We start from the raw sequence: 13897 nt of genomic DNA, 5'->3' as shown, positions 1-13897 counted from the left end.
GGCGAAGAGAGAGTGTCTATCTAAACGGGGAGGGGAAGGGTCTTGGTGCTTGGTGGAGAAGCCGTCGCGACCCGGACTTCTCGCACAACCTGGGCATCCGCATAATGCCATAACGGTTATCTTGTATTGCCATGCAGCAGAGAAGCTCGTCCAGGCCGCCATTCGTCTCGTTTGCGAACCCGCCGCCGGTCGGATTAGCCAGCGTCTGGATAAGTCTGGCCAAGCAACCTCCACTCCAGGTTTCTTATTCCACGGCCAGAGATTCGAGAGGTACACTACCTATTCTATTCCCTGTCTCGTCTTCAACCATCTTGTCAGATTCGGGGATCATCCTCCCTTTGTTGAAGCCACGCGACGATGCCTGGCCGACTTGTCTTGGAGACGCAGGGGGTATTCGCCACGATGTAGTATGGCGTTGCTTTTTCCCTTCTTCTTCTTCCTCTTCTTCTTATCCTCGTCGCCTTCACTTCGCAGTTGCCATTACCACTCAACCGCTCTGACGAACTTGCGGCCGAACCAGGCAGAATCGTCATGACCGAGTCGTCACGGGCAGCACACAACCATTGAGCCCCAGCCGATCCATTTCGGACCCTGGTAATTGCTTGGTTCTCGTTGGACCCCCCTCCACCTCGCAACAGCTCTGTCTTGTTGGCATGCTGCCTGCTGTTGTTGCCGCAAACTCTTGATATCCGCCTGCCATTGATCGTTTGGAGGCTTTTCCTGCGATTCAAATAGCACAGCGTGTCACACCCTATTGCAGGAGGTCGTCTGTGATGGTTTCTCCTTCTTTGATCAGCCCTGACAATTGGGCGCTTGCCGATTGTTTGGCTACGTTCGTGGCATCCCAAGTTCAGTGCATTTACGCCGATTGTTTGCTGAAAGCGGACAGAGATTTCAGGTTGACGGGATGAAGGCACACGCGAGATGGGTTTGGCCGATGCTATCGCCCTCCGCTTCGTGTGAGCTGAAGCTGAAGGCGAGTTATTTCGAGCCTTCTCCTGGCCTTCTTCGCACACGGCCGAAAGCCTCTGGGGATTTCCCGATTTCGCTTTCTGCAGGTTGCCCGTGCTAAACCGGCGCCTGTGTTGTTGGCAATACTACCACCTCAAACCAATCGCCCTGCGTACGTGTGGCCACCCGTTGTTGTTGTTGTTGTTGTTGTTGTTGCTTTTCTTCTTCTTTCTCTGTCTCTCTCTATCTCTTTTCCGTTTCCTTTTGGAGCCCAGCCATCGATCTCGTCGAATCAATGGCCAGCGTCCAAGATCCGAAACAGACAAGCTCTCCCGGTTGGGCTGGGACCGTGATCGACTGAAGCATACCGCCCGATTAAGAAACCAACTTTGGTTAGCCATCGCCTGCCGCCTTGTCGTGCCTTGGAGGCTGTATGTCGTTGCCGCCAGGTGTCAGGCGCGTCACCCACCCACCCTCTTCTGCAGCTGGACGAAGGTTGTACTTTCCTTTCCTTGCGACAGGCACATGCGTGCTAGTCAATGCTGCCATCCCCAGTCGTACACATGTCTAGGCAGACGCTGCAGACCTGGCCCATGGTAGAGCCTCTCATAAGAAGAACGGTGAGCCCTTTCCGACCCTCCCATCTCCTTCTGACGCATGGCTGCCTTCGTCCACCGCTCTTTTGACATGGACGAGATGATCATGAGCTCCCGTGGGCTGCAGCTTGGCGAATCGTTGGTGTTGGGGAATTGGGAGCGGCGAGCGGCGAGCTGCCATGGCCACTGGCAACACGCCCCGTGTAAGATTCGCGCTTTCAACAGGAACGTTCCTGTTTGAGCAGCTGAGTCAAATAATGCGAGCCTACACCGCTAGGGAGGCCAACTTGGAGACAAATATCCGGACATGATGCTAGGGTCTCGGCAAAGACACCAGATGGACGATTCGGAAGACGCATCCTGCACCGATCAGTCCCCACGTCGCCGCTAGATCAAAGGCTTCTAGAGGAATGGTCATCCAAAGCCAAGCGCGAGAATCCAACGTCGAGCCCGCCGGGCAAGGAATGGGGAGTGTTTGTCACTTGCTATTGTCGACTCCCTCCCTAGAAGGCCGAACCCATTTCTGACTTGGTGCGTGTCCCGCCTTGGGTCCGGACGGGGCTGGTTGCTCTGTAGTGTACGAATACATAGACAGGCCCACGGCATGGTATGCCAAGCTAGCTTTTTCTTCAGCAAAGCGTCGCACAGATCTGACCCTTGTTTCGTTATCACACATTGTTCCGAATGAGAAATATCCACTTTCTGTGGCTCTAAACAGGGACCCGGCAACGATCGAGGCTGAGGAGTCTGGAGGAGGAGGTGGCGGCGGGTGCGGTTAAAGGACGCGGGCCCGGGTTGTTGAGCTGCTGCACTGTGATAAGCAACATCAGCCAATGTTTGAGGATTCGTTAATGAGCTCCCCTCCCCCCCCTTCACAGTCCTTGCGGAAGCCAAGCCATCAAAGGGATCGAGCCAGGAAGAAAAGCGGCAGCTGGCCAAGCGAGGCGAGACGCGAGATGCAAGCACGTCAATCGTCTTGCATGTGCTCATGACACAGGATAGACACTGAGCGCCAGCGGATTTGCCTTTGCGAGATTAGGGTTCTTCAGCTGAAGGAGCCAATCCGGATGGGCAACAATCCGGCGGCGAAAGCGCGGGACTGGACGTGATGGGCCGGCCACGTCCAGTCGTCTCTGGGCCGTCTGTCCTATCGAGCGGTGTTGAAGGCATTCAATAGAGAGCGACGGGTGAGAGCTTCGACAACGGAGCGATGAAATGGTGTGGCAGCTGTGAGATGAAATCGACAGGGGGGTTCTGTCATGGATTCGGGGCTAGCCGCTGTAGTGACTGGCTCGCAGATTCTATCCTACCCTGGCCGCGCCAGAGACATGCAGATGATGCATCCCGCAGCAGCTAGGCAAGTCTATCCGGCATTAGCTGCCATCGGTGTATCGGCCGCAAGGACACACACACACACACACATACACACAGGTGGTGCGGGTCTGTCTCCATGCTCTGGGCCCAGGTCGGAGAAAGCAGGACTTGTCGCAGCCCCCAAAAAGCCGCTTGACCCTTGGACTTTGGTCCCTCTGAGCGTCCCGTCGAAGGAATTGACCTCTTGGGAATGAGAGAGGGGGAAAAAGAAAACGCAAATGACGAAGGGCCGCCGCCCGGCCAATGAAGCCGTCGTCCTAGAGGCGATGATGACCTGCAGCTCTGTGGGGAGACACCTTGTCGGGTTTCACTTTTCCTTCCACCACCACGCCGAGTGCCAGTCCGGCGTCGACCTGAGGCGATGATTTCTCGGCCGTGGAAAAGGACTCATCTCCCGAAAATCTCCTGTCGATTGGTTTGGTGTGTCAGCTTCCTTCCGTATACAGCGTCGCGACCCTCTCGGGCGGCGGCGGTGGTGGTGCGAGTGGGAAAAAGAAAAGGGAGGAGAAGGGGGAAGCAGGTGGGAGGACCCGTTGGCGGCAAGGGTGATGAAGGTCCATCCGAGGAACCACCACACAACACACACCCCCCTTCCCCCATCGGCGTATAGGGACGGTATTGTATGGAGTGCAAAAAGCAGGAATCAGAGCGCGCGGGTGAGAGCGGGAATTCCATCTTACCATCCCCTCTCTTCTCCTCCGCTCAAAAAGCTGCAGTCGCTGTTGAGCTCGCATACCCACCCTCCTCCAACTCCCCTCCCGTTTCTCCATGAGCGGGTTTCCGAATCCGGTCCTGTTGATCCTCGTTGTCAATTGCTGCTGCTAATCACCAGTCACCACAACCGATAGCCTGATGATGACGTAGGGATCCGAATCCTACCTGGGGTCGCCGAGGTTTGTGTCCCGGAAGACGATGGTGCTTTCCTTCGGTACATACTCAATCCGCACGTGAAGGCTCGGAAGTCTTCCGCATCGATAGTCTCGGGCATGACGCCGGTGAGGACTCGCCCAAGGGCAATGATGGAGGCGGCGTGCGAGCATAGGACCACGGCGCGTTTGCCCTCGGCGTCGCATTGCTCGATGATGGCTTGTACGCCAGCGGCGACACGGTCGTGCAATTGAGCGATGGTCTCGCCGTTGCGGGCGGGAAACACGGCGCTCCGATACGTGTCATTGAGGTGAGGGAACATGGACTTTAGCACGTCGGACGAGGCCGGCGTCGGATGCTCGAACGGGGCGGCGCCATACCATTCGCAAAGGCCATGCTCGGGACGAATGGTGATGGCGTCGGTGTCGGCGTTGCGCCCAACGTCCTGCCCTTGAAGGCGGTTGAGGCGTTCCTTCTGGAGGGTGACGAAGGGCGTGATTGTTTGCAGACAGCGGTAGTAGGGGCTGGAATAGACGGCTTCGATTGGAGGCTCAACGGTCAGCAGGTGGGCGCCCAGCTCCTTAGCCTGGTCGACGCCGTGTGCTGTCAACTCCGGGTCTGCGGGGATTCCTGTCGGAGATGGGATGGACGCCGTGTAGCTTCCCGTCGAAGGGTCGACAAGCCAGTTGGACCGGAACTGAGGGGCGCCAAGGGCTAGTGTCAGAGAGTGTCATTTTCTTCACCAAACCAACAACGAGTTGCCACAAACGTCGACGGCGGAGCACAACAACAACAACAACCACCCCTGCCATTGGTCCACATTCGAGGACAAATTGGTTTGCTCTGGTTTCTTTCCTTCTGCATTGTTTCTTGTGCGTTGAATAGAGAGAACTTGCCCCACACCTTGTAAGGGGGTTTCTTGCACAGCATCGTCGTTCTTCCATCTCACCATCGTCCTCCATCGTGGTCGGGATGTCGGTCTCGGAGATGAAGCCAGATACGACAACAACCTAGGACGGAACGGGGCGGCAGGGGGTGGGACAGAGGATTGGATGGGGACTCACTCCATGGCGGGCGATGTAAATTACTTCCAATGACATATTGTTGACGGGCGTAGCGTCGCAACCCTGGCAGAGCGGAATGGTGCGAGATGGGGTGAAGCGTGACTGGGACGACGGCCGGGACAGGACAGCAAAAAAGATGGGTCGGGCGCTGTCGTGTTCGATTCGAGACGCGTGGTGTGTGTGCGTGTGCGTGTGCGGGTGCGGGTGAGCGCGTGTTGTGTTGGTTCCAGGATAAAGTGAGGACCGTGAGACGGGGCGAGGCGAGGGAAGGCAAGGCAAGGCAAGGCAGAAAAGCAAAGCAAGGCAAGGTTCGACGGGTGGTTGTGGATGGTCAGGCCATGCAGTATCCGTCTTCCGTAATGTAGGTAAGGTAGGTACGGATAGATTGGGGACGACAGACAGGAAGGATGTGATGAAGGAGGAGAAGAATCGGCTTGGTTGGGTGTGAGAGCAGCAAGATGCAGTCAGAGCGAGCAGGCGAAGAAAAGGATGAGGCACAACCCCTGGTTGCTTCGGGTGTCCCTGTCCCTGTGACGGTTGGTTGAAGATGTCGTTCAACTAAGAGTGTCGAGGAAGAGCCCGGGCCAGTTCCCCGTGTGTAGGTACTCTCTGCTCTGTGCTTCTGTGCTCTGTGCTCTGTGCCCTGTGCTCCCCCGGCCCAACGCAGCCATCCAGCCGAGGCAAATAAAACCGCAAGAGTGACCTACTGGAGCCCAGAGAGCCAGGGGGGGGGGGGCGGCTAGGATTGAACGGCAACCAGCCGGGGCCAGCCGGGCAGGCAGGACTCGAGAGTAGACTACCAAAACACGGCTGGAAGAGTGGGTCTATCCCGTGGGAGTATCCGTACCTGACCGGGGATGGCCCAAGGGGGACATCACAACCTAGGTACGCTGTGTGCACCGGTGATTACCTACCTAGGTAGGGACTATCTGTACTCTGGACTCTGGACTTTTGGTACTTGCTTGGATAGGTGGGTGTCCGCGTAGGTACAGGTACCTACGTTGAGTCCACCATATATCCACCAGCTGGTGTGGGCCCACATCCTTCAGCACCTCATGGCATAGCTTCCAAGCACCCTCATTCACTTCCTCACTCATTCGCACACAACACACACACTCGCTCTCTCTCACTTTCCCCTCTCCCCCTGTCAGCCGTCAACCCAAGCTCACATCTCACTTCCCCTACCTGACGTATACCTCGAGTGTGTGTGGGCGGCCACTGGCCAGCAAACACCTGAACCGCGACTCGACGCTCCCGGGTGTGGCCCACGCCCGTTGACCGGGACACTGCAATGGGTATCAACCGGCAGCCTCGAGGTAGTATTCCACCCACCGGTCAAGATCCCCGCCGGCTTCAGAGATGCGCAGGTGATCGATCATACTGCAGCCCGGCCGCCCGAATCTGACAAGTCCTTCCCTCACCGAGTAGCACCCCAGCCCCATACATCCATCCTGCATCTCAATATACATCCTCTCTTGGACGTAACGGCAATATGTCACGCCTAATATTACACGTGTCACCGGCGACAAAGACACAGCATACGTCCTGGGAGCCTGGAAGGTCGAGGATACTCGACCGGTACAGATACGATGGCGTTGGAGAACATATGCAGGCTGACTGACTGACAGGGTTCCAATTCTCCGCGACACCTTCCGCCGCCTCCCCGTCTGCCCCCCCATGCGCCTTGCTGGTTAACATGCAGACGGGTGCGGAATACATAATCATGTCGTGAGTGTCCCATCACAAAAGCCGAAGAAGCAAACAACGACAACAAGAAGGAACAGCTCATTTAACATTTCACGCCGCCCCCCTCCCTCAGCACTGGGTGAGAACGTCGCCGGGACCAGACCCCCCCCCCCCCCTGGAAGCCTCGGATCAGACACCCCCTCTTGTGCCGTATCCTGATGCCTCCCCCTGTCATCTTTTCGTCTCAACTCGTCTCGTGATTTAGTGATAGTTCAGCTCCGGGTTGGCCCTGAAATTGCATCGACACCGGCATTCGGGCACCGGGCACTCGACGTGCCTCGTAAACCACTGCCTCGCATGGTCGAGATGCAGGACATGCTCGCACTTGAGACAAAAGGTTGGAAAGTTGGCCGCCACCCACACCTCCGGCTCGCCGTTGAGCTCGGGCCGGTCGGTCCTCGGGACTCCCACCACCTCGAGGCACACCACGCACCTCGGCAGGTGACGCCCGCAGTTTGGGCAACTGATGCCCGCGTTGGTGCTGGTCGCCATCAGCGGGTTCCTCGAGTCGGGCGCCCCCGCCTGTGACCCTGTTCCGGCTCCGCCTTGCCCGGCGAGCGTCGTCTCCGCGTCGCAGTAGACGCACCGCAGCGCGATTTGTCGAGACGGCGGCTTGATCGTCGGCCGCCCTCCACGCTTGCTCTTTTTCGTGCTCTCCACCTCGAACTTGGTCCTCTGCAGAAATGCCTTGTGCCTTTGCAGGTATGACCTGTAGGCGTTCCTCCACGCCAGGCACCGGTAGTCGTCAATGTAGCGCGGCGCGCATATCGATGTTACCAGCGTCGCCGTCTGGAAGTCGTTGAACTTCTCGACATACTTGGCAAAGATGTCGACCAGCCTGTCCGTGATCCCTGTGAGAACAATCCCCTCAATGTCCCCTGTCTCCACTGCCATGGCAACCTGCTCGTTGAGCCACCTGGTGAGCTGCTCATCGTCGAAATTCCGCACCGCGACATAAGCCCGATCCGACAAGGGCAACGATTTTTGGTTGGCGATGGCGACCCAGTCCCCCGTGGCGATCAGCGAGGAAATTGCCCGGAGATAAGGATCCGTCTTCGAAGCGACGGCCTCGTCGAAATCGAGCTGCTCCTTGCTGAGGTGGCTGTCGTTCCTCCCAATGAGTTGCAACGCCAGCGAGACGAACAGCAGCTCCGGATGGGTAACGCTGGCCGTCTTGAGGATTTGAATTGCAACTTGCGTTTCGCCCTTGAAGAGAGCCCGGGCCGCTGCCATTGTGTGTGGCGTTGTTGGGTAGTCTCGGCTGGGATCGTGCACCGCTGCTCCCCTGGCTTCATGCGCGGCAGTATCCCCCCAACCGCAGATGTCCAGGCATAATTGCCTATGGAATGGCTTCTTGGTATGGATCCCTGCGTACTTTGGCAACCGCCGCTTTGTGCAGATGCTCCCGATGCACTTCTCCCAAAGGGTTGTCTCTGGAATCGGTGATGCCTCCGGAAGCCTTGATGAGGGTTTTCTACCTGCCATGAGTGTCAGTCATCATGCCGGGTGAGTGTTCATGCAGACTTCACGAACCCAGATCGTCGGTCCAGATAGTACACACGCCCATGTAGCTGAGGTCGAGCGGTGACAGCTTCATGCCTCCGTCAAAGGCAGCGTCTTCCGCATCTACGCTTGGTTGTTAGCGACGTCGACGACAACGTGTCATCCGAGATGCGTACCAGCGATCCAGTCCCACACATAACGTAGCCATGGGTCATCAGACACGACGACACGGTTGATGTTACAGTCAAAAAGGTACTTCTCTTTCGCGCGGAGGAGCATGACGTGGTCGAGAAGGCACTGAGCTTCGGTCGACAAGTCCGGAGCCTTCAACGGCAATGACAGAAGATGCTCGTGCATGTGACGACAAGAAACCGGCCCTTCTTTGGAAAGAGAGAGCTGGGCGAGCGAGCTGATTGACTCCTCCATAGCTGAGCTTTCGGCCCCGTTCGTCTCTGAATTTTTGGCCTTTTCCTTGAGCTCCAGCCTCAAAGCCCGCATCCTCTCTGCAGTCGGCCTGGACTTGTCGACTGCCGGAGAGGCCTTGTCCGCATTGCCGATCAGCTTGCCGTTGAGATCGGCGGCCGAGAACTTGGACTGCAACGTCTTGTCCACGATGGACTGGATGTCGGCCTTGTTAGGGCCAAATATGGGGATATCCGAGAGTGCCTCCTTGACAAACAAGGGACCGAGCATGTCAGAGCAATGTGAAGGCTCGAACTCCATTATGCTGTGGTACTCGGATCCTTCTACACGACGTTAGAGATTGTCCCCCCGGCATAGGGACCCATCAACATACCTTCCAGTCCCCGATGAGGCGGCTGCCACGGCGTCAGTTTGTAGAGGTAGTCGGAAGTATACGACGGTTGCTCGAGGATCTCGAACGTTCCGTTGGCGCGCAGGATCACAAGGCGTGGCTGTAGCACCGCCGAGTCCAGCGTCACCCAGTCAAAAGACACAATGCGATCGTTCTTCCTGCCGCTGTCGCCGTATTGGACATCCATGTCGTAGGACTTATGGACCTCCAGCAGCTCGGGGCTGCCCTCGAGAGTCATGTCGCGATGTGTTATCTCCTTGTTCGTGTCCAAGACCTTGAGCTGGCCAGATCGAGACAACACGGCCAGAAGCCCGCGATGATCCCGGCAATAGCGCAGGGAGCGAACGATGGAATGCCTGCTTTCGCTCAGGGACGGGTCGTCGTCCATCTCCACCACCCGGTCGAGTTTCAGGGCACCGCCCCACGGGAGGTCGTCCTCGTCCACCGCGCCCAAGTACGATGGCGAAGCGACCGGCCGCGACGTTGCACGTCTGTCCCAGATCATGATGCCAGGCTGGTCCAGTGCCGACGACGCGAAGTAGTTCTGGTCGGCATAATCTATGGCTAGGTTATTGTTACACTTGGTCTGGAACGTAGAGACAACACTGCCAGGCTCTACGAGTGGGCGAATGAAATAGGTCAGCCACAGCTGCTTGATTTAGACGTGCCTGTGGGCAACTACTGTACCTCGGAGATCGTGGATGCGCAGGCCTTGGGCCTTGATCCCCACCACCAAGGTCTTGGGGCTATCCTCAAAGAACTTGACGCTCGACACCGATACACTCGGTTCCAGTCGGTAGGCCGGGTCCGTGAACGCGTGCAAATCTTTGGGGAACCCCTTGGCTGTCTTGTTCATCGTTGACAGCCGGTTGACGTCCCAGATGTGAAGGCACTGGTCCATCCGCACTCTGTCCAGGCCAACGGCGAGGAGCCCTTCGGTGCTGAAAGCCACCGCTTGACACGTTCTCGTCATCTTGAGATTTAGTTCGATGTAGGCGTTGGAGTTGTCGTCCATCCTCAGCAGGTTAACAACACCGGTCTGGGTGCCGACGGCCAGAAGGCCTGGTACCGTCGGCGACCAGTCATACGTAGTGAGCGTGGGGAAATCATCGTGTTTCGATAGCCTTTTGTAGTCGAACCTGCTTCTCTGCGCGAGTCCGTTGGGCTCGTACACCTGAACGACGCGATGCTGTAGGTTGATGTGGATGAAGCTATCGTGGCCAGGAATCTGCGACCACTTGATCAGTCCAGGCTCCGGACGGTCCATGGCGGCCGCGCGCGCCTGAAATATGAAGTGATTTTACGATTAGAAGGCCCAGCAAGTCGAATAAGATCAAGATTTTGCGCCAACGGCTCGAGTACTTAGCAACGACCCCTAGGCGTTTGTCTAGGTTGAGTGGATTTGCTGCGTGTGATGGTGGGGGTGTAAGCAGGCTGACTGCGTCGCGGAGACCAAAGACACTGTTTTGATTCCGCTATTTGACCCACGGAAAATCTGAAATAAGGCGTACCGGTGAGAGTGAAAGGTTGACGTTGAATGATCGAAGGTGCCCGTTAGGTACTCGGGCATCCTCTCACTGAGCTTCGGGCGGGATAGCTTCGCGACCAGGTCAGTGAGCCGTTGTAATTGGCGCCTGTCATTGGCCCGAGTGGTCCGTTCTCAGCGCTAGTCCTGAAGTGGGCCGATAAGCACTATTGGGTGGGGTCGACAGCCTCCAGGCCACCGATAACGAACCAAATTTTTGAAATACCGAGCCTGCGAAACCGTCGTCGGCTTCCATCTTGTCGACTCAGCCCGCCGTAGAAACAACTACATCAGAACACGTCCCCTTCCACATACACAGCCACGGAAGAAGCCATGGGCACGAAACGAGCACACGCCGACTTCGATTCGGAAGGCGCGCAGCCGCACGACCAGCGCAGCAACTCCCCGGGCTCGGAAGACGGCCAGCACGACAACAAAAGGTTCAAGGCCACCAAGAGGAGGCACAGGGCGAAGGAGGGCACGACGAACTGGAACAAGACGCGCGCGAGAACCATCAGAAGGCTGTTACAGAGCGGCAAGGAGCTGCCGGCCACGAAGCGCAATGAGCTGGAGCAGGAGCTGCAGGCGCTGCAGGAGAGGGTCGAGGAGCACGACTTCAGGAAGAGGCGGAGCAACATGATTCAGAAATACCACATGGTTCGGTTCTTTGGTACGTGGAAATTTCACTTTGCGCCTGTAGGGAGGGTGTCTGCATTCGACCAGACTAACTGACGGCGACCACCAGAGCGGAAAAAGGCAGAGAGGCTCCTGAAGCAACTCCGCAAGAAACTCCAGCAGACCGAAGACGCCGAAGAGAAGAAGCGCCTCGAGGCCGAGGCCCACGTGGCCGAAGTGGACGTCGCCTACGCCCGCTTCTTTCCCCTGATGGAGCGCTACGAGAGTCTGTACGCCGACAAGAACAAGGATGCCGGGGACGGGGAAGAGAAGCAGGAGGAGGGGGCGGCGGGCAAGGCCGACGAGGCCGACGAGGACAAACCCTTCAAGCAGCCCAAGGCGCTGCAGGCGCTGCACGCGGAGCGGCCAAAGATGTGGGCGACGGTCGAGAAGGTGCTGCCGGAGGGTGAGGCGGCGCTGTACAGGCTGCGCGACCGCAAGTCGCCGGCGGACGCGGCCCCGCACCAGAGGCAGCCCCTGCCGCAGCGGAAGCAGCGACCGGCGCGAGCGAAGGAAGAGGACCCGTGGCTCGCGCGGTCCAAGAAGTCTTGGGACGATGCCAAGAAGACGAGAGACCCCAAGCAGCCGATGAACCGAAGAGAGCGTAGGGCACTGGAGAGGAAGGCTCCGAAGAAGGTGGAGGAGGAGGACGACGGCACGGGTTTCTTTGAGTGAGGCAGGGAACTCGAAAGGGAAAGAAAACGGTGTTTCGGTTGTCATTTGTATACCCCCCTAAAAAGTCGTGTGGGATAGCCGTCAATGGAACAACAGTCGATGATGATTTATCTTGACAAACATCTCACAGAGTGAGGGTTCCTACCTCTCTGGCGGCGTGAAGGCAGCGTGAGGGCAGTGTGAGAGGGTGTGCCTAAGGAGATCGTCGGTCTAATGACAGCCGCTCCGACCCCTCGCAGACCAAAGTAATTCCATTCCAAGAACTTGCCTACCTACTGTGGACAAGACGAAAAACCACCACTGCCCAATGCCGTTGGCCTCCCATCCGGGTATGTGCAGAGGATAGACCGGAGGCATCACCCCCCTCGCCGGCCTCTTCTGTCGAGATCCAGTAAGCGACTGGCGCATTTGAGGGGGGGGGGGGGGGAAGCGACCAACGATTACAACCCCCACCAGCACTAACTAACACTTAAGTGTCACGAATGGCCTCTGCACTCTTCCCATCTTCCCAACTAACAAACTTTCCTAGATGGGGGAAGGGAAGCTGCTGCCTGCCTTACTTCATGAGATCTACCAAACCCCCCATCCCCCCCCCACCTCCATCTCATTTCATGCCCTCGTCTCTTCTCTCTCACACAACTTCTCACTCCGTTGCGTAACATTCGATACGACCTGAGTATAACTATAACAAACAACCCTTCTCATAACACCCGTCGCCTGGGTTAGTTAGCGAAGGCTCATCCGAAACCACCGCCATGTCAACCCCATTCCCTAACGACGCGCCCGCCCAGCGCGTAGATTGGGCCGCCCTCAAGTCCTTCATCGCCGACAAGGAGCGCCTCGAGGCGGAAACCGGTCGCCCCGCCCCGCTCAGCGAGACCGAGCTCTCGGCCATCGCCGTCCTCCTCCGCCCGGTCCCTCGACCGGGCCCGGAGATCGGCGGCCAGAACTGGCTCGGCCTGCTCAACCGTACGTAACGAGATTTGGAACCAAGAAGACCATCATCCCCCCAACCCGATCATCTGGCTGACAAACAGACGCAGATTTCCAACAGGTCAGGAGCCAAAAGGTCACCTTCGCAGACATCCCCCGCGAGTACCCCCGCCTCGGCAAGGCCCCTGACCTGCGCTGGACGTGCACCGCGACCTTCGCCGCCACCGGCGATGTCTTCCCCCGGCCGGACCACAGCTCGGGAAGCACCTCCACCACCGGTGTCACAGCCCCTGCCATCCCGGACTTCCAGAAGAAGCAGGACGCGAAACAGTACGCCGCCAAGACCGCCTGTGAGTGGCTCATCGCCAACGGCCACATGCTGCCCTCGGGCGAGCTGCCAAAGCTCCCCAAGCCCTTCGCGCCCGCGCCCGCCTCCGCCACGGTATCTGTTCTCCCTTGCAAGAGGTCGCCGCCCGCTTCGCCCCTCTCCGCCGCCGGCGGTTCATCATCCGCGGCCGCGAGGAAGAAGCAGGACACCCAGTCTGCGCGATCGTCCTCCTCCTCCAGCTCATCCTCATCATCTCCCCACCCCGCACACGGCGATGCTGGTGCCAGCATCGCAAACACGTCATCCGCTCTCAAAGCGACAGCGCCCTCCCCGCCAGTGTCAGCAGCCAACTCGGCCCCTTCCACCACTTCCACCTCCTCTTCCTCCGCGACGACAACACCCTACGCAGGCACCCCCATCGCCCCAAGACCTCAGGATAGTAGCGCCGCCGCCGCCGCCGCCCCCGCAGACCCTGCAGACCCCTCGGCAAGGATCCTTGAGCTCTGTGCCCGCCTCAAGTACCCGGTCCCCCACTACCGGCTGGCCAAGAACACAACCATCGCCGGCGGCGACTTCTGGGACGGCCACGCCGACTTCGGCGGCGACCCCCGCGTGCCGGACGACCTGGGCGTCGTCCGCAAGGTCTTGACCAAGAAGGCCGCCAAGGAGCGCATGGCGAAGCACGTACTCGTCTGGCTGCTCTCCGAGCTCGAGAGGAGAGAGAGGGTAGCCAGAGTGTTGCTGGGGGATAATAAGAGATGACATGGCCCGATTACTTGGGGGTTGGATGAATTCAGGATATGGGAGTCGACGGCAGCAAGAGTCGTTATGCGAGGTGACACAATT

General features: G+C 58.2%; 5 protein-coding genes across 5 annotated transcripts; 2 read left to right on the top strand and 3 right to left on the bottom strand.

Annotated features, from left to right (window-relative positions):
* Window positions 1-3753: 3753 nt before the first annotated feature.
* Window positions 3754-4888, bottom strand: CH63R_02839 (Phosphoglycerate mutase; the record flags this gene model as incomplete). Its single annotated transcript, XM_018297814.1, has 3 exons — window positions 3754-4502; window positions 4738-4798; window positions 4853-4888. 3 exons carry the CDS (start codon window positions 4886-4888, stop codon window positions 3754-3756), a joined length of 846 nt encoding a protein of 281 aa, XP_018162630.1.
* Window positions 4889-6799: 1911 nt separating this feature from the next.
* Window positions 6800-7831, bottom strand: CH63R_02838 (WD repeat domain-containing protein; the record flags this gene model as incomplete). The annotated part of the gene is made up of 1 exon (XM_018297813.1): window positions 6800-7831. One exon carries the CDS (start codon window positions 7829-7831, stop codon window positions 6800-6802), a length of 1032 nt encoding a protein of 343 aa, XP_018162629.1.
* Window positions 7832-8123: 292 nt separating this feature from the next.
* On the bottom strand, window positions 8124-10182 carry CH63R_02837 (WD repeat domain-containing protein; the record flags this gene model as incomplete). Its single annotated transcript, XM_018297812.1, has 4 exons — window positions 8124-8224; window positions 8278-8847; window positions 8898-9473; window positions 9603-10182. The coding sequence occupies 4 exons, from the start codon at window positions 10180-10182 to the stop codon at window positions 8124-8126; spliced, it is 1827 nt and encodes a 608-aa protein (XP_018162628.1).
* A 591-nt stretch (window positions 10183-10773) lies between these two features.
* CH63R_02836 (rRNA-processing protein efg1) lies at window positions 10774-11790 on the top strand (the record flags this gene model as incomplete). Its single annotated transcript, XM_018297811.1, has 2 exons — window positions 10774-11110; window positions 11186-11790. 2 exons carry the CDS (start codon window positions 10774-10776, stop codon window positions 11788-11790), a joined length of 942 nt encoding a protein of 313 aa, XP_018162627.1.
* A 755-nt stretch (window positions 11791-12545) lies between these two features.
* CH63R_02835 (rRNA-processing protein efg1) lies at window positions 12546-13813 on the top strand (the record flags this gene model as incomplete). Its single annotated transcript, XM_018297810.1, has 2 exons — window positions 12546-12759; window positions 12834-13813. The coding sequence occupies 2 exons, from the start codon at window positions 12546-12548 to the stop codon at window positions 13811-13813; spliced, it is 1194 nt and encodes a 397-aa protein (XP_018162626.1).
* Window positions 13814-13897: the final 84 nt, after the last annotated feature.

Source organism: Colletotrichum higginsianum, chromosome 2, assembly GCF_001672515.1.
Source record: "Colletotrichum higginsianum IMI 349063 chromosome 2, whole genome shotgun sequence".
NCBI lineage: Eukaryota > Fungi > Ascomycota > Sordariomycetes > Glomerellales > Glomerellaceae > Colletotrichum > Colletotrichum higginsianum.
The sequence above is the reverse complement of the archived record's forward strand: the minus strand, read 5'-3'. Positions and strand labels throughout refer to the sequence as shown.